This window comes from Rhinoderma darwinii, chromosome 13 (assembly GCF_050947455.1).
Source record: "Rhinoderma darwinii isolate aRhiDar2 chromosome 13, aRhiDar2.hap1, whole genome shotgun sequence".
Classification (NCBI taxonomy): domain Eukaryota; kingdom Metazoa; phylum Chordata; class Amphibia; order Anura; family Rhinodermatidae; genus Rhinoderma; species Rhinoderma darwinii.
The window spans coordinates 51,692,601-51,713,085 of record NC_134699.1 but is presented as its reverse complement, the minus strand read 5'-3'; the positions used below and the strand labels follow the sequence as shown (position 1 = coordinate 51,713,085).

Below are 20,485 nucleotides of genomic sequence, written 5' to 3'. Positions count from 1 at the left end.
CTATGTGATTTTCTTTTTTTTTTTATATATATAATGTATCTCTCACTGGTAAAATTAACCTAGCCTAAAAATTCTAGACTGTTCATGACTTTGACAATGGGCAAACTTACAAAATCAGCAAGGGATCAAATACTTAATTCCTTCACTGTATATACATACATATATATACACATAAATATATACACACATATATATACACATAAATATATACACACATATCTATATACATACATATATATATAGATATAGATGTATACATAAATATAGATATATACATAAATAGATATATATATGATAGATAGATAGATAGATAGATAGATAGATAGATAGATAGATAGATAGATAGATAGATAGATAGATAGATAGATAGATAGATAGATAGATAGATAGATAGATAGATAGATAGATGGATAGATGGATAGATGGATAGATGGATAGATGGATGGATAGATGGATAGATGGATAGATAGATGGATAGATATGAGATAGATAGATACATAGATAGATAGATAGATAGATAGATAGATAGATAGATAGATAGATAGATAGATACGACTGCCTCCCAGGCATAAGACGGAGCTGAAATAATCAGCCAGTTAAGATAACTCAATGTTTTCTCAAAGTACTATGTTGCCATAGAAATAATTTCTTGTGTCAGAGGGCAGGCGGGAGCGCCATCGGGGAGACGTAATCTGCAGCATTAGATCACTGCTATTATTGTGCTGGACATAGGGCAATGCAGGGCAGACACAGATCCTGCACCCATGATCCTTTGAACACAAATACATTATTACAACTTCAAAATCCTACAAATAAACAATAAAATAATATGCTATAAAAATGTAAAATAAATGTACGCTATAAGATTAATGGATCGAAACTATTCGACTGAAATAATTATTTATGAAGAAATATAGTATTTTATATTATATATTATAAAAATGGCCCAAGCGACAAATTGTATGGGTTTTCATTTTCTTATCTGCATGAAGCTGGCCATACACTAGGGATCTCAGAAGGCCATTTTCTGGACTGCTTGTCATTCGTGAAGATCGTCTATCTGGACGAAAACGCTATAAGTTAAAGGCTATGTAAACATTTCATGGTGTTTTGTTTTTTTATGTAATGTATGTGTTTTGTGATCTTTAACCCCTTCCCGACATGCGCCGTACATGTACGGCGCTGTCGGGAGGTGCTTCCCGCAAAGCGCCGTACATGTACGGCGCAGTGATTGTGCGGGCTCAGAAGCAGAGCCGGCACCATCACCGCGGGGTGACAGCTGTATTATACAGCTGGCACCCTCCTGTAACTGCCAGGACCGGAGCTATTCTCCGATCCGTCAGATTAACCCCTCAGATGCTGCGCTCAATAGAGCGCAGCATCTGATAGGTTTTCACCCTACCGGCAACCCAGTGATGTAATCGCTGGGTTGCTGTGGCAATCGGACGCCAGAAAATGGCGTCCGAGTCTGCCTTGTACGGGAGCCCATGAGGACCCGCCTTCGGCGTGTCCTCATAGGCTTGCTGTCTGACAGCGCTAATACACTGCACTTCGTATGTAGTGCAGTGTATTAGAGTAGCGATCGGGGCATCAGGCCCTCATGTTCCCTAGTGGGACAAGTCAGAAAAGTAAATAAAAGATAATACAAATGTGGTAAAACAATAAAAACACACACATTTCAAATAAAAATAAAGCTAAACTGACTTTTTTCCCATAGTAAGTATTTTATTATGGGAAAAACCGTAAAAATTAAAAAAACTATACATAATTGGTATCGCCGCGTCCGTAACGACCCAAACTACAAAACTATTATGTAATTTATCCCGCACGGTGAACGCCGTAAAAAAAAAACATGAAAAACAACGCCAGAATCTTTGTTTTTAGGTCACATCTCCTTCCAAAAAATGCTATAAAAAGTGATCAAAAAGTCACATTTACTCCAAAATAGTACTAATAAAAACGGCAATCCGTCCCGCAAAAAATAATCCCTGACACCGTTTAGTGCACGCAAAAATAAAAAAGTTATGGGTCTTAGAATATGTCGACACAGAAAACAAATGATTTTATAAAAAAAGTGATTTTATTGTGCAAAAGCTGCAATACATAAAAAAAACTATATAAATTTGGTATCGCCGTAATCGTATCGACCCGCAGAATAAAGCGAACATGTAATTTAGGACGCACTGTGGATGCCGATAAAAAAAACAATAAAAAACGATTCCAGAATTGCTTGTTTTTGGTAATTTCCTTTACCAAAAAATGAAATAAAAAGTGATCAAAAAGTCGTATGTGTTCTAAAATGGTACCAATAAAATCTACAGCCCGTCTCGCAAAAAACAAGCCAGCACACCGCTCAATCAACTGAAAAATAAAAAAGTTACGGCACTAGTAATGCGGTGATGAAAAAACATCACAATGCGCAGGCCGGAGGGGAACATTCCGTCAGATTCAGGGCCCTAGTATTTAGGAATTAGGAAAGGGAAGGGACATAGCACATCCGCTGGAAGCGAGGGCACCCGTATTATACCAGCGCAAAACTTTCCCAGTAATATTTCCAAAACTATGAAGGAGAAAAAGTCCCCAAAAGGTGCAGAGCGTTACAGAAGGGGGATAAGAAAGAAAACCGTTTATCAGTGTGACACCGGCCTGCGCATAACGGATCGCTTCACATCGTAACACACCTATGGATAATTGTATTATTTACCCCATTATTATACCCTCTTATTATGCCCTGATGTACTCCTCACAGTTTACATATACCCTGATGTACTCCTCACAGATTACATATACCCTGATGTACTCCGCACAGATTACATATACCCTGATGTACTCCTCACAGATTACATATACCCTGATGTACTCCGCACAGATTACATATACCCTGATGTACTCCACACAGATTACATATACCCTGATGTACTCCTTACAGATTACATATACCCTGATGTACTCCTCACAGATTACATATACCCTGATGTACTCCTTACAGATTACATATACCCTGATGTACTCCTTACAGATTACATATACCCTGATGTACTCCTCACAGATTACATATACCCTGATGTACTCCGCACAGATTACATATACCCTGATGTACTCCACACAGATTACATATACCCTGATGTACTCCTTACAGATTACATATACCCTGATGTACTCCTCACAGATTACATATACCCTGATGTACTCCTTACAGATTACATATACCCTGATGTACTCCACACAGATTACATATACCCTGATGTACTCTGCCCAGCTTACATATACCCTGATGGACTCCGCACATATTACATATACCCTGATGTACTCCTCACAGATTACATATACCCTGATGTACTCCACACAGATTACATATACCCTGATGTACTCTGCACAGCTTACATATACCCTGATGTACCCCGCACAGATTACATATACCCTGATGTACTCCGCACAGATTACATATACCCTGATGTACCCCGCACAGATTACATATACCCCTGATGTACTCCGCACAGATTACATATACCCCTGATATACTCCGCACAGATTACATATACCCCTGATATACTCCGCACAGATTATATATACCCTGATGTACTCCGCACAGATTACATATACCCCTGATATACTCCGCACAGATTACATATACCCCTGATGTACTCCGCACAGATTACATACGCCACCACATTATAAACTGAAATACCAGCAAAACCCCAAACAGAACTATTACCAAGCAAAATCCATGCTCAAAATGGCGGTCTATTCCTTCTTAGCCCTACAGTGTGCCCAAACGGCAATTTATGTTCACAAGTAAGGCATTACCATACCCGGAAGAACCCGCTTAACAATTTATGGGGTAAGATTCTATAGGGGCACAACATATTGTGCGGTGCATGGGCAGATCAGTGGAGAAATTGCAATTTTCACTTTGCACCATCCACTGCGTATTCATTTCTGAAAAACACCTGTGATGTCTAAATTCTCACTACACCCCTTGATAAATGCCTTTAGGGGTGTAGTTTCTAAAACGGGGTCACTTTTGTTTGGTACATCAGGGGTTTTGCAAATGCAACATGGCGTCCGCAAACCATTCCAGCAAAATCTACGCTCCAAAAGATAAATACCGCTCCTTTTCTTCTGAATGCTCCCATATACGTAAATAGCCTATTATAACCACATATGGGGTGTTACCGTACTCGGGAGAAATTACTTTACAAATGTTGGGGTGCTTTTTCTTCTCTATTCCTTGTAAAAATGAAAAATGTTGATCTAAAACTACATCTTGTTGGAAAAAAAAAATATTTTTCATTTTCATAGCTTAATTCTAATTAATTCAGCAAAAAACCTTTGGGATCAAAATTTTCACTATACCCCTAGATGATTCCTCAGGGGGTGCAGTTTCCCAAATGGAGTCACTTTTGGGGTGTTTCCACTGTACTAGTACTACAGGGGCTCAGCAAATGTGACATGGCGCCCAGACACTATCCAAAATCCAAATGGTGCTAGTTCCATTCTGAGCCCTACCGTGTGTCCAAACAGTCTTTATGGCCACATGTGGGGTATTGTTTTACTCGGGAGAAGTTGCTTTACTAATTTTACGGTGATTTTTCTCCTTCAGTCCTTGTGGAAATGAAAAAAAAATTAGCTAAACCTACATTTTATTTGAAAAAATGTAGATTTTCATTTTCACAGCCTAATTCCAAAAATTTCTGCAAAAAACCTGTGGGGTCAAAATGCTCACTATACCCCTAGATAATTTCCTCAAGGGGTATAGTTTCCAAAATGGGGTCACTTGTTGGGAGTTTCCACTGTTTTGTCCCCTCAGGAGCTTTGCAAATGTGACATGGCCTCCGCAAACCATTCCTGCAAAATTTGAACTCCAAGAGCCAAATGGCGCTCTTTCCCTTCTAAGCCCTGCCGTGTGTCCAAACAACCGTTTATTACCACATGTGGGGTATTGTTTTACTCGGGAGAAATTTCTTTACAAATTTTATGGTGCTTTTTCTCCTTTAGTCCTTGTGGAAATGAAAAAAAATTAGCTAAACCTACATTTTATTTGAAAAAAATGTAGATTTTCATTTTCATGGCCTAGTTCCAAAACTTTTTGCAAAAAAACTGGCCGGTCAAAATGCTTGCTACACCCCTAGATAAATTCCTCGAGGGGTATAGTTTCCAAAATGGGGTCACTTGTTGGGGGTTTCCACTGTTTTGTCCCCTAGGGGGCTTTGCAAATGCGACATGGCCTCCGCAAACCATTCCTGCTAAATTTGAGCTCCAAGAGCCAAATGGCGCTCTTTCCATTCTAAGCCCTGCCGTGTGTCCAAATAACCGCTTATTACCACATGTGGGGTATTGTTTTACTCGGAAGAAATTGCTCTACAAATGTTGTGGTGCTTTTTCTACTTTAGTTCTTTTGGAAATGAAAAAAAATTAGCTAAACCTACATTTTATTTGAAAAAATTTAGATTTTCATTTTCATGGCCTAGTTCCAAAAATTTTTGCAAAAAAACTGGCCTGTCAAAATGCTTGCTACACCCCTAGATAAATTCCTCGAGGGGTGTAGTTTCCCAAATGGGGTCACTTTTGGGGGGTTTCCACTGTTTTAGTTCCACAAGACCTGTTCAAAGCTGACATGGTGCCTAAAATATATTCTAATAAAAAGGAGACCCAAAATCCACTAGGTGCTCCTTTGCTTCGGAGGCCGGTGCTTCAGTCCATTACCGCACTAGGGCCATATGTGGGATATTTCCTAAAACTGCAGAACCTGGGCAATAAATATTGAGTTGCATTTCTTGGGTAAAACATTCTGTGGTACAAAAAAAATGGATTCAAAATGAATTTCTGGAAAAAAATAATGAACTTTGTAAATTTCACCTCTACATTGCCTTAATTCCTGTGCAATGTCTAAAGGGTTAAGAAACTTTCTAAATGCTGTTTTGAATACTTTGAGGGGTGCAGTTTTTAAAATGGGGTGACTTATTGGGGGTTTCTAATATCTAAGGACCTCAAAGCCACTTCACAACTGAACTGGCCCCTGTAAAAATAGCATTTTGAAATTTTCTTGAAAATGTGAGAAATTGCTGCTAAAGTTCTAAGCCTTGTAACGTCCTAGAAAAATAAAATGATGTTCAAAAAACGATGCCAATCTAAAGTAGACATATGGGGGATGTTAGTTAGCAACATTTTTGTGTGGTATAACTGCCTGTCTTACAAGCAGATACATTTAAATTGAGAAAAATGCAAATTTTTGCAATTTTTCGCTAAATTTTGGTGTTTTTCACAATTAAATACTGAATGTATCGGGCAAATTTTGCCAGTAACATAAAGTCCAATGTGTCACGAGAAAACAATCTCAGAATCACTTGGATAGGTAAAAGCATTCCAGAGTTATTACCATATAAAGTGAAACATGTCAGATTTGAAAAATGAGGCTCTGTCAGGAAGGTCAAAAGCGGCCAAAGAGGGAAGGGGTTAACATTTCTTTAGTTTACATTTATTAAAAATGTTATTTCCTTTTTGTGCTGCAGCTTCTATGTATAGTGTATAAAACAGCTGTAATGGACAGTTCACACCTGCGCTCGCCATTCCGTTGTTCTGCTCTGTCAGAGGAGCAGAAAAAGGGAAAAACCGGAAGCACCACGGACACCACCGGTGGCCGACCGAACATATTGACTTTAATGGGTTTTCGGCGTGTATCTGTCGGGGTGTCCGTGGTTTTACCAGAAACAATAGTGCAGCATGATGTGCTATTGTTTCTGGAATTTTCGGCTGGAACGGCAACAAAGGCCCCTAATGGCGCCTCCAACCCAGATGTGAACCGGCCCTAAGCCAATTGACATCTGCTAGCATTATTAAAATATAATATGCCGTTTTTAAGGCTATTTTACGGGTGTCTTTGGTCACGTTTTTCATTTGGGGTCATTTTTTTTTTTGCCATTTTTAAAGTACTATAGGAAAAACACCTGAAAAAAAAAATGGCATACCCGGAGCATGCTGCATTTGGAATAAAAACGCCACTGATCTCAAATTTGCCCCCAAAACACCACAAACCGAAATGCAGGTACATTTGATAATTTACTTAAAATTTTAATGTAACATCTGGCTGCACTAAAAATCGCATTAAAAACGCACAAAAACGCTGTGTGTGAATCCAGCCCAATACCGATACAATTTAAATTGATCAACTTAGATTTAATCAGTGTAAGGGTATGTTCACAGGCAGTTTTCAGATATAATTCGGGCGTTTTACGCCTCGAATTACGCCTGAAAAAACGGCTCCATTATGACTGCAAACATCTGCCCATTGCTTTCAATGGGTTTTACGATGTTCTGTTCCCACGAGGTGTAATTTTACGCGTCGCTGTCAAAAGACGGCGCGTAAAAAGACACCCGTGTAAAAGAAGTGCATGACACTTCTTGGGACGTTTTTGGAGCAGTTTTTCATTGACTCCATTAAAAAACAGCTCCAATAACGTCCGTGAAAAACGCAAGTTGTTAAAAAACGTCTGAAAATCAGGAGCTGTTTTCAGGCGAAAACAGCTCCATAATTTCAGACGTATTTTGCTACTGCGTGTGAACATACCATACCTAAAATATATATGTTACCATTCAACATATTGCCACATTAGCAAACAGTTTAATTGCTTCATTTTTCCCTATCAGTTATATTGTGTGTCAGGGGCACATAGGAGCCGCTATCAGCTTGGCCGTCAGCCCAGGTTCGGCTTACACTGCCGTTATGCAGCTTCTATGTATAGTGGATACATAGAAGCTGCAGTGCAAAAATGAAAGTTTTCGAAAAATGTTTACTAGAAAAATGTTACGGATCACAAAACACATACATTAAAAAAAAACAAAAAAAACGGCATCAAGGGTTTACATAGCTTGTCAATCAACCGCTTTAAAGGTCAGTACACACATTGTGCAAATACTGCAGATTTTCTGCAATGGAATTCGTTGCGGAAAATCCACTGCATAATACAGCAGCAGCAAAGTGGATGAGATAGAACAAATCTGATCCACACGCTGCATAAATACTGAGCGGAAAATAAACGCTCAAAAATGTACCTGCGGTGCAGAATTTTATTCTGCAGCATGTCAATTGTATTTGCGTAAACGCTGCTTATTTGTTGCGGGTTTTTCCCATTGGATTCAATGGGTGGTAAAACCCGCACCAAATAGCAGTTGTTGTGTTTTATGCGGCGGATTCGCAGTGATTCCGCAACAAAAAAATTCAAATCTGGAAAAAAAAAATCTTATACTTACCCAGAAGTCTTTGTTTCTTGCTCCAGGCCGGCCTCCTGGATTGACGTTTCATCCCATGTGACCAATCACAGGCTGCAGTGGCAGTCACATGGGATAAAACGTCATCCCAGGAGGGCGGCCTGGATGACATCAGAGGGCCGGCCTCCTTGGATGATGTTTCATTCCATGTGAACGCCGCTGCAGCCAATCACAGGCTGCAGTTTTCTGGAGCGGACATACCGGGGGATAAAAAAGCTGCACCACAGTTTGGTGCGGTTTATTGCCCGGCATTCACTGCGGCCACCGGGGCAGATACACTGTGTACCTTTACGCAGCGTATCTGCCCCGTGTGAACTCTAAGCCTATAGAGTAACTGCGCTTTCTGCAAACTTTAATATGTCATAGAAACATAAAAAATTTGGATGGGTGGAGGGTCTGGGTGGCTGGACCTCCACCGTCGCTGAAACTAAGGTGCAGAACCGATCAGTTATCAGGTAAACAGGGACACGCTGCCGACATGATAACAATGTATGGGGACGAGCGATCGGAGTAACTACCACTCGTCCCCATCCATAGCTCCGTGTGACGGGAGCAAGCGAGCGCCGATCAATGTCGAAAGTTGGCTGGTGTAAAAGGGCATTAACAATGAGCGCAGAACGCAGCCGAATGTGCACAATCATAACAAGGACTATGATGAATTGTAGAGTGGACATGTACATGCTCTATATAGATGAAGGGTGGGCCCTCAGAACCATCTGCTCTGGTAGGCCCAAGGAACCCCAGTCCGAGGCTGGTAGCATCTGTTGTGTTATCACGGTTTGTGATGCCTGTTTTTCTTTTGAGGTAGGTTATCTTTTTTAATGCCCCAACCCAGGTTCCCGATAACATATCATGCTTTTTGAAAGATAATATAAGCATGCAAAACAGAGCGATCTCAGTATTTTCATCTATATAGATCCTACACAGCATGACGTCAGCAGCCATAACACAATTGGCACTGTGATAGTGTGACTTTTCCCCAGGGCCTGGAAGCTACAGATCTGCACCTGCCCTTTTGACTGTGATGTTACTTAGCTCCCTTCTATGTGATCTGTGAACTATGAACACATTAGCTCAACAATTACATTCTTGGCATGGCGGCATATTACAGATATCAGACAGGAGTGTTATATTTATACGGTTTACTAAGACAAGCATGCCAAGTTTCTGCATCATTAAGCCTTAATTCAGAGGAACGTGTGTGAAATCGGCCGTGAAAAACTGCCATTTTTCACGGACGATTTGCACCCGTTTTCACGAATCCCGCATAGACATGAGCCTATTAAGGGATCGGTGAAAACAGAAAAAAATAGAACATGTCCTATTTTTTCCTGGGCTAAAACTATGGCCGTGTGAAGAGCCCCATAGAAATACATGCAGCCATGTGACGGCCATTAAAATAACGTTCGTCACACGGACGATTTACACATTCATCTGAATAAGGCTTAAGAGTTCACATGTAGCGCACTTATTCCACCACGGACTTCACTGCAAATCTACTTCAGAATATTACATGAGGATTTTGCTGCGGATTTCACCCCATGTATTGCAAAGGGTTAAAGGCTTTATGCGGGAACCAAAAATTATTAGCAGTGTAGTCACGGCAGTATGTGAATACACTCATTAATATACATTCCGGTCCCCCGTCGCGCTGATTCTGAGATTTTCATAGACCGGAACTCTAGTTGTGCAGCCTTCTTTGAGGACGATACGACTCTTCGTCATGTAACCGATCCCGCTGTACTCCATGTAAGCGCTGTACTACTGCTCCTGCTTGTACATGGAGTACAGCGGGGCCGGAAAAGTGATGAAGCACAATTTTTCCAGAATTCTGTCTCACTTTGCTTAGTAAATCTCCTCCATTGTTCCCTAAGTAAAAAAAAGAAATGTAAGAAGTTTCTTAAAGTGTATGTTCACCTTTGCATTTAATATTAACCGTCAATTAATTTCTTATAGAAATTCACACAGTTTCCACAAACAAATCAGAAGACTGGGGCCAGTTTGTGAATATATGCGATGTTATTAACACTACAGCTGAAGGGTGAGTACACACAAGTCTTAAAGGGGCACTACATCCAAAGCTACACTCTTGGGCAAAGGATGTGTTACTAAGGTGTATGGAAAGCATGGTCACCAGTTCTGGTTAGAGCTGTTCTGGTGACTTTATTAGTATGGCCGGCCTTAGCGGTGTGCGACCTCTGTGGTCACACAGAGCCCATCTGCCACCCTTGCTCTAGGGGGCACCTCAGGGACATTTGTTACCACCGTAAATCTTATTTGTACACGGTTTGACAACAGACAATACGGAAAAGAGGGGTGCCACCCGAAAATACCGCACAGTGCATCCTCTAACTGAAGGCCCACCATGCAAATTGGTGATGGAACAGGACAGATCAGAGACCTGAAAGATATTATGTGAACACTGCAGCAGCTAAAAGAGGCTTTTCTAAAAATAAATGTACAGTAAAATTCTTTCAAATATGTTGTACAGGATTAGTAAAACATGGCTGATTTCTTCCAGAAACAGTGCCATCCCTGCCCCTGGATTGTGCCTGGTATTGCAGCTCATGGGGCTTAGCTGCAACACAACCCACAACTTCTAGACAGGTGTGGTGCTGTTTTTTGAAGAAAGCAGCCATGTTTTTCTACTCCTGTACAACCCCTTTAATCTGACATTAATGAGATTTTATAGGTGACAGATTAACAAATATTCAAAATTATGGGATGCCGGATTAAACAATTGTTTAAACAGGAGCTTCAATTTAAATGAAGTTGTCAGTTCACATACGGGATGTCTCACTGTTGCCATTTAACTAAAACCTGTCCGCCGCAATGCCCACAATATCAGGCAGTAAGTAAGATATATACAGTAGATGGAAAATAAGCGTCCGTAAGACAGCTCTGAGACTGCTTATTTCTTGGGTGATAATAAGACGAACACGAAAATTAATGATGCCCGATCCATGTTTGTCCTGGTAGCGGTCAAAAGTTGGGGTTCTACCAAGTCACATAGATATTAGACATGTCATTTCTATGGGCAGATTTATTTAAAGGGGTTATGCATTGCAAAAAATTTACGCGGGGACCAAAAATGATTCGGAGATTTTCGTAGATATTTATAGACCGGAAGTCTAATTGCACAGTCTTCCTTGATGACGATATGACTCTTCGTCATGTGACCGGCCCCGCTGTGCTCTATGTATAAGCAGGAGCAATAGTACATCTATTGTACAGAGTACAGCGGTGCCGGTCACATGACGAAGAGTCGTATCTAGTGCAACTAGACATTTAAATTCTTGTCAAGACCAAAAAAGCATAAAATAACTTTGGCTTCGTTCACATCTGTGTCGTTACTCCGTTCATGGGTTCCATCGGACCTTTCCGTCAGGGGAACCCATGAACGCAATCCAAACTGAAACAAACGGAAACCATTTGCACCGAATCCGTCACCATTAAAATCAATGATGATGCAAACGGAAAACTATGGTTTCCATTTGTTACAGTTTGGATCCCATTCATGGGTTCCCCTGACGGAAAGGTCCGATGGAACCCATGAACAGAGTCCCAACGCAGATGTGAACGAAGCCTTAACAACAAAGAGCAGCCACCTATTACCTGATAAACCACCCTGAAATGCTTATCAATCTGAAGGTCAAGAGACTGCAATGACTATTCAATGATATGGACTACCTCCAGGAGTCACAATAATAACATCCATTCTTTTTAAATAACATTTTCCAGTTTCTATCTGAATATTTTGCAATTACTTTATTTTGAGAAGTTTTTATATTGCGTTTTTTTGACTCTACAAAAATTGCTAGGCACATTTGTATCCTTAAAAAAACTGCCAACCATTTGAACAGCAAAGCGTATTGATTGATTTGGGTAAATTGATAGTTGCAGGTACTACAGCTGAAAGCCCCAATGATCAGCTATTATATCCGGGGGTAGCGGAGGATGGCCTCACATTTCTCTTGCAGCAGCCACTGCAAGGACAATGTAGCATGACATGATGTCCATTTATACAATACCCTCTATGAACAGAAATACAACTGCTACAATACTGCCTCCTATGGAAAAGCATGCAAACTACAGGGTGATTCAAAAGGGATGGTGCCAAAGTAAAGGCCTGTAGTTAAAGTAACATCAGTGGTAAATGGCCACTGACTGAAAATCAAAGCAAAACCGGCTTAGTGCCAATAGCAGCCAATCACAGCTTTCATTTTCAAGAGCCAAATTAGAAATGTGCTTATACAGTGTGACATAAGACGGCGACATCGAAGCAAGAAAACGATTTTTGCGTGTTGGACTTTGCAAGAACGGGGTTTGTTGTGACAGTACAGCGAACTTTCAGAATAAATTTGGTAAATGTGCTCCGCATAGAAACTGCATTTCGCGTTGGGTGAAGCAATTCGAAACCACTGGGTGTTTATGTCATGGGAAATGTGAACAGGATTCGAGCTGTGTCCTAGAAAGTCGACCAGGCTGACTAGTATGGGACTACAGGTGCCACAAACCACGGTATGGCGTATCTTACGAAAACATCTGCGTTGTAAGCCATACAGATTACATCTTCTTCAGGAGTTGAAATCAGACATTAAACTGAAACGCCGTGAGTTTTGCATTGACTTGCAGGGCCGATTGGAAGAGGACGAATTCACTGACGGGCGGTTGTTCAGCGATGAGGCGACCTTTCACCTCAGTGGGCAGGCCAATTGCCACAACTTTAGCATTTGGGGCTCAGAAAAACCATGTGCCCTTATCTAGCACATGAGGGACTCACCCAAAGTAAATGTGTTCTGTGCAATGATCAGGTGCAATGTCTACTGTCCCTGCTTTTTTACCGCGGATACTGTAACTGGCCACTCCTAACTGTACATGTTAAAGGAATGGCTTATGCTACAGATAGACTACGTTTGGCAGATCTTCCTCTATCAGCAGGATGGTGCACCTCCACATTTTCATTTGGATGTTTGCCGATACCTGAATGAAACTCTACCGGAACGTTGGATCGGCCTCGCCAGAAACAACGATTCACCAATATTGCGCTGGCCTCCACAATCGCCAGATCTAATTACATCAAGCTACATCAAGGACGCAGTGTATCTGCACACCCCCCCCCCCCCACCCCCCCCCCCCCCCCCCACCCCCAAGCTACAGGATCTGAATGACCTTAGTCAACAAAGCACTGAAACAGTGAAGTCCATATCCGAAGATATGCTGGCATGCGTCTGGACAGAAGTGGACTACCACCTAGACATCTGCTGTGTCACTACTTTGACCATTTGTAGTGTATAGATAAAACTTAGATAGTGTGTATTTTCATGTTAATAAATTTGTGTTATGTATTCTTGGTTATGAATACCGAGGATATAGTTTTGCACCATCCTTTTTTAATCATCCTGTATTATAACACTGTCCTCTATGGACAAAAATATATCTGTTATAATACAGCCCCTATGGACAGCAATGTAATAATGTAACTATTAGAATTCTGCTCCCTATGGAGAGGAATAGAACTTCTAAAATACTGCCACCAATTGAGAAAAATATTACTACTTTAATACTGCCCTCTATGGACAAGAATTTAACTACTACAATTTTGCAGAGCAGGAGCAGCAGATCTCCGCTCTGGCTAATGGAGCATATGGACAGGGGTTGTCCTAATGGAACTTCTCCTTTAATTTTTTAACTTCATGTTGTAACTTTTATTATCTCCCCTGAAAGTCTATAGATAGCTTCACCAGTATGGAGTATATTTCCAACTTTATGCTCTCAGTGTCTAGTCCGGCCTCAGGCACAATTCCCTGGGGTAAGCAAGAATAACTTGCTACATAAACTGAAGCAGAAGACTTTCTTCACCACATTTGTGACCTATGTTTGGATTTAGTTTACTATGACATAAGTATATCTGTTCACATTCACAATTTATTTTTTTTAGGCCTCGAGATGCAGCCAAAGCTTTAAAGAAGAAGATAAGCAAAAACTACAACCATAAAGAAGTCGGCTATTGCCTCTCTGTAAGTTTCACTCAAGAGAACCTAAAGGTGTAAAATTGGTCTATACTTTACTGCTATTCATAAATATTTAAAGGGGATGTTCACCTAGGAGAACTCCCGTTCCCTATGAAGGTCTCCTAATGGTGAGTTGATCGTTGTAGGGTTCCAGCTCCTGGATCCACCGGCGGTAACAGCTGCCGATGCACCCCCATTTCATGTAGGGGCAATGTAGTATTACACTTTGCTTATTGAAGCCAATGGTTGATCATGCAAAACTTGGTTGTGTTGAGTCTTCCAGAGAGAGGACTTTTCACCGCCTGTTTTTATCTAGCTAGTAGGGTGATGTCCATATCTATGACGTCAGTGGGCTACTGCGTGCCTCTGATGGCTTATAAAAAAAACTAATACCGATCACACTTAGGTTGATCAATTTTTAAAGCTTCCAAATAAATAATAATACTACATAACTGAATACCATCTTGGTGATATTCTTTTAAGTGTCAATTAATTTGTCCCTATACAGATCCAGATATGTTTGACAGGAATCCACAAATTATCTAATATTTTTGTGGCCATTGCCTCTACTAAGTTGCGCTGATTCTACACAATACCAGTGGATACTTGTTGTACTCTATGTGTCATAGGATGCTGTGGCTCATTCATATACTAGTACATTCTCAGACTTCCCCAATCATCACTCCCATTATCCGAACAGGATGCGGATTCTGGTCCCTATTTAGCCTACACTCCGGTAAATCCAAAATATGACTTGGTCATTTCATTATATCATACTAGTTTTCACTGTTCCCTAGCAGGTTACTATAATAGTTTAACAAATCTGTAGTGTGAGGTCAAGCCAGCAGCCGCATATTTTGTCTTCACTGTTTAGATCTACAAAGGGCGGTAGCGGAATTTATATGTCCTTTAGTATTTGCTTCTATAACTGTCTCTCGGTGCTTTTTCTGCTCGAAATTCAGCTGTTGGAAATGTGCATGCAAGACTGCAACACAACATTTCAGTCCTTGGTTCTGAAGAAGGAATTCTGCAAGGACGTGCTGGTCAAACTGTTGAACCCCAAGTATAATCTACCGTTGGATATGCAGAACAGGATTCTCCGCTTCATCAAGGTAATTCATTTATGTGTAATTGTAGCACTAAAATTATTGTCTTAGGCTTCGTTCACATCTGTGTGGTTACTCCGTTCATGGCTTCTGTCGGAGCTTTCCGTGAGGGGAACCAATGAACGGAATTCTAACTAAAACAAACGGAAAACTTAGGTTTCCGTTTGCATCACCGTTTCAGTGGTGACCGATCCGGTGCAAATGGTTTCCGTTTGTCAACATTGTGTAAGGGTTCTGTTGTTTTGATGGAATCAACTACGGTATTGATTCCGTCAAAACGACGGAACCCTTAAACAACGGTAACAAACGGAAACCATTTGCAGCGGATCCGTCACCATTGAAATCAATCGTGATGCAAATGGGCAGCTATGGTTTCCGTTTGGATTCCATTCATGGGTTTCCCTGACGAAAAGCTCAGACGGAACCCATGAAAGGAGTCCCAACGCAGATGTGAACTGGGCCGTTCATGGGTTCGAAGCCATTTCATGTGAATGAAGCTATTTGGATTCCGTTCATGGGTTCCCCTGATGGAAAGCTCAGATGGTACCCATGAACGGAGTGCCAACTCAGACGTGAACGAAGCCTTAGTGAAATGGCTATATCCACCAGTAAGATATTACATATTAGCAGGTGTTAAAGTGAAGCTCCGCCTTCAATTACCATTTATTATTTAATCAGTAAATGTGGAATTTAGTATCTTTTTGTAATATATCTTCCTTACCTTTTCTGTTGTTATCACTTGTTTTCAGTTCTTTTTTACAATATAAAATATAGAAAAAAATATATACTGATACTACAAGATTTCTAGATGCTGTTGACAGATCTTGCTGTTCTTTTATTATTAATTAATTTATTCTATTTATGGCTCTTGTGAGTACAGAGGACAGCTTATGGTCTGTGTAGCATGTAGCTCCATAAACCACTTCTCTCATCAACAAAACACAATTCACACACACAAGCACTCCGGTCACGTTGCGGGGTGTGGACCCACTGGGCCGTACCGTGTAGCGGGATAGCAGCTGGCCAAACAGGTGCAATGCAATGTCCATAGTTCAGAAAGGGTACCTGAGGCAATGTAGGCAGTAGTGGTAGATTCAGGCTAAGAAGAGGCTCCGACGGTAGACAGACACCCGGCAAGGTGCGATACAATAGATGCAGCGGAGAGCACAACACGACTCCAACTCTTGATGGCATAGAGGCACGGTAGCACGGGATACAAGGTACAGGCAGCAGGAACGGGTAACACTGGGAACTGGAAAACGCTAGGAGACCATTTGCAATGACAAATTGCAAGGATTGAGAGGGCAGAGCCCCTTTTATAGTCCTGAAGCATTTTGGGCTAATTGCAGTATTCTGCAACTGTGCGTGTACTGGCCCTTTAAGGCCGTGCACGCGCGTGCGCGCGCGGCCTGCGGGAGACAGTGTCCAGACCAGGAAGTGAGTGCCAGCGTCTCTCAAGAGGGAGATGCCACCGGGAACTCACTCGTCCATGGCCACGGCCGTCAGAGTGTAAGTCAGGACGACGGTCCGCGGCCATAGACGTTACAACTCCTATTAGGGTAACACCCCTGCTTAAATCCATATAATTTCATACAGAATAACTAAAGATTCCAAAGAAATGTCCCCTTTCTCTTAAGAATTTGAGGTGTCCGGATTTCTAGTCTTTCCGTCACTATTATGCCTGCGTACTACAGTAGCTAGAAGTCAGCGAATAGGTTGCTGACTACAGACTGCCAAAAAACTGACACAGGATATGTTAGATTTTATACTTTTCTTTTCCCATGGGTAAAGCTGGACATAGATGAATTTTGCATTAGAAAAGTTGCTATTTGCCACTCAGAAGGGCAGCACGGGCCATAATGAAGATGCCACATGAATGATCCTAGACTTGGAGTAGAAATGGCAATAATTTGTCTATATACGAAGGGACATTATATTTAATTAATAAAATTGTTGTTCCTATTTCACCACTAGACGTGGTCTTCAGGTTCACAGGGGAATGTCGACTTAAGAGAGGTCAAAGAACTGTATGTGGAAATGATAAAAAAAGGAATTCAATTCCCTACCTTGGATGCTACTGAAGAAACAAGGACAAAGACGCAAAGGGGAAATACTATGAAAATTCAGGTATATTAGGAGTATGGATATTAAATGGAGATTAAACTAGACATTGGTCTAAATTGAGAAACTTAAAGAGTCTCTGTCACCCCATTATAAGTGCCCTATTTTCTATATGATGTGATCTGCGCTGTAATGTAGATAACAACCGTGTTTTTTATTTAGAAAAACGATCTAGTTTCACCAAGTTATAAGCGATTTTAGCTTTATGCCAATTAGTTTCTTAATGGACAACTGGGCGTGTTTTTACTTTTTACCAACTGGGCGTTGTGGAGAGAAGTGTATGACGCTGACCAATCAGCGACCAATCAGTGTCATACACTTCTCTCCATTCATGTATTCAGCACATAGTGATCCTGCATTGTTCACTGTGTGCTGTCACATACTCACACACTAACGTTACTGAAGTGTCTTGACAGTGAATAGACATCCCCTCCAACCAGGACGCGATGTCTATTCACAATCCCGACACTTCGGTAACGTTTGTGTGTGACTTACTCACACAGCACATCGAGATCACGCTGTGCTGTCATTTACAGCGTGATCTTGCGAGATTACACTTGCTGTGCTGCAAGTTCCACACAAACGTTACCAAAGTGTTAGGATTGTGAATAGACATCGCATCCTGGCTGGTAGTGATGTCTATTTACTGTCAAGACACTTCAGTAACGTTAATGTGGGTGTATGTGACAGTACATAGTGAACAACGCAGGATCACTATGCGCTAATTAAATGAATGGAGAGAAATGTATGACGCTGATTGGTCACTGATTGGTCAGCGTCATACACTTCACTCCACAACACCCACTTGGTCAAAAGTAAAAACACGCCCAGTTGTTTATTAAGAAATAAATTAGCATAAATCTAAAATCGCTCATAACGTGGTGAAAATAGATTGTTTTTCTAAATAAAAAACACTGTTGTTATCTACATTACAGCGCCGATCACATTATGTAGGAGATAGGGCACTTATAATCTGGTGACAGAGCCTCTTTAAAAATATTTACCACAGAATAAGTGATAGTTGTCTGATTGCTGGGACCCCCACCGATAATGAGAATGAGGGTCTAGTACCCCCCGTTCCTACTCAATGCTCAATTGCAGTGAGGAGGACCTTGAATGGAGAAGTGGTCAAGTATGCGCCCACTGCTCCATTCAATGTCTATGGGACTGACGAAAACAGCCGAACGCTGTACTCGGCTGCTTCCGTCATTCCCGTAGATTTTGAATGGAGCGGTAGAACACATTTTAGACCATTTAACGTACTCCTCACTGCAGTTGAGACGGGAGGAGGAACGGCGGGTTCGGGATCGGTGGGTGTTCCTGTGGATAGGTGATAATTGTCCATTCTGGGAATACTCTTTTAATAAGTAATTGTAAATAGTTTGCATTACTTATCTAGCACTGGTTCTAAGTTACAGCCTGTATTATAAAGCTGCATACACAATTCTGTAGACAAAATCTTCTAGCATTTCCTGCTTGACAGTTGTTCGCCCAAAGTCTGCGCTCATGTTTCAAATTCTGAGAAGAGTCATCTTTATATCATAGAGTAATCTAATGTATGAAACACTAACTGTTCCACTGCATTAGAAGAGCTCCGCTAAACTGTTAGGGATGTGCCTATCGACAAGCTTGTCAATAGCAATCAGCAGAATTATGAATGCAGCTCTGGACTATAATACAAGCTCTAGCTCAGGATCAGTGCAAATAAGCATTGCTACTGTACTTGTTATGCAGATTATATTTACACTGTATATAAATTGGAAAATTAAGTTCAACGCCTGATATATTGTTTATGTCCCACAAACAATACTATTCATTAAAACTATAGAATTAAAAAAAGTTTTCCAACCCAATATTATTTTTCCAACTCATTTTTGCTGTATTACTTCCAAATCCCCAATAAATCCCTTTTAAGTTTTTTTCATACTTGCCCACCGATTACCTCTTCTTTTCCTCCTGTGGCCGTTTCTTTACATTCCGCACGATATACTCTGGGATCTATAAATGTATTGTGCAACCATGAACAAGAAAAAGTAAACAAATAGTTCAACCCACTCCCTCCAAAAAAAACTAATTAGCACCATGAGGCAGAAGAGTAACAGGTACCGTATTATATTAGGAACTTAGGCCATATCTTGAGCTTTGCGTAAATTTTTGTGTTTTTTATGTGGTCAGCTGTTTTTTTTGCTTTATCTTACCTCTATCTTCATTGGATTATCCGAAGAGCAGAGTTCAGTGTAAAAAATGGTGGATAATCAATTTCTATTAAATATAAAAAATATATATATATATAAAAACATTGCAAAAGTCAATGTGCTCAATCTAAGTGACCAAACCTAATGTGTAGAGATTTCTGACCAATTTCTATAGTATCAGGCCCATATCTAAATTGTGTGTAAGTGCCCAATTGATCTCACTGAAATCTGTTTCGTCTGCCAGACAACTGCTCTGCAAGACATCTCCAATATAGGGAACAGAAGTTGTTTATTTTACAAACGATAGATTTATTGGGTGGCTCTTGACATCTAAACTTCCAATGGACGGGAAACGTAAATGCAAGACGGAGACCAATCCCCACTGATCTTTTATAACCCTCGTAATTTCGCGCCCAATTCCCATATGCTTACTGTTATAGACACACGTCTATTATTTTATTTCTATAACGTCTTGATGACACAGAAGCTTTTCATATAGTATTGGCAATGCCCAGGATTAGGCCAAATAGGCAGGAAAAGGCTTAGAATGGGTGATCAAGGTGACACATTATTCACACAAACGGGATAATCTTCCAATTTTTTTTGAACAGTCTGTGAAAAAATATGACATGTCCTATATTTGCCAGTTTTTTCGGATCCCTCAATTGACAAGTCAATGAGGGATCTGTGAAATAGAGTCCCGCACGAATGCAAATCGGGCGTAAAAAATTGCCATTTTTCATGGCCAATTTGACACCCATTCGTGTGAATAAGCCCTAAG

The 20,485-nt window shown here is 40.8% G+C and overlaps 1 protein-coding gene across 1 annotated transcript in view; it reads left to right on the top strand.

Moving 5' to 3' along the window:
- Window positions 1-20,485, top strand: part of TOM1L1 (target of myb1 like 1 membrane trafficking protein) — a 122,625-nt gene that overhangs the window by 50,864 nt on the left and 51,276 nt on the right. The window contains exons 2-5 of the mRNA XM_075846570.1: window positions 10,225-10,309; window positions 14,210-14,288; window positions 15,245-15,394; window positions 17,363-17,515. Of these exons, the coding sequence (XP_075702685.1) occupies window positions 10,225-10,309; window positions 14,210-14,288; window positions 15,245-15,394; window positions 17,363-17,515 (467 nt within the window). The remainder of the gene's footprint in view (window positions 1-10,224; window positions 10,310-14,209; window positions 14,289-15,244; window positions 15,395-17,362; window positions 17,516-20,485) is intronic.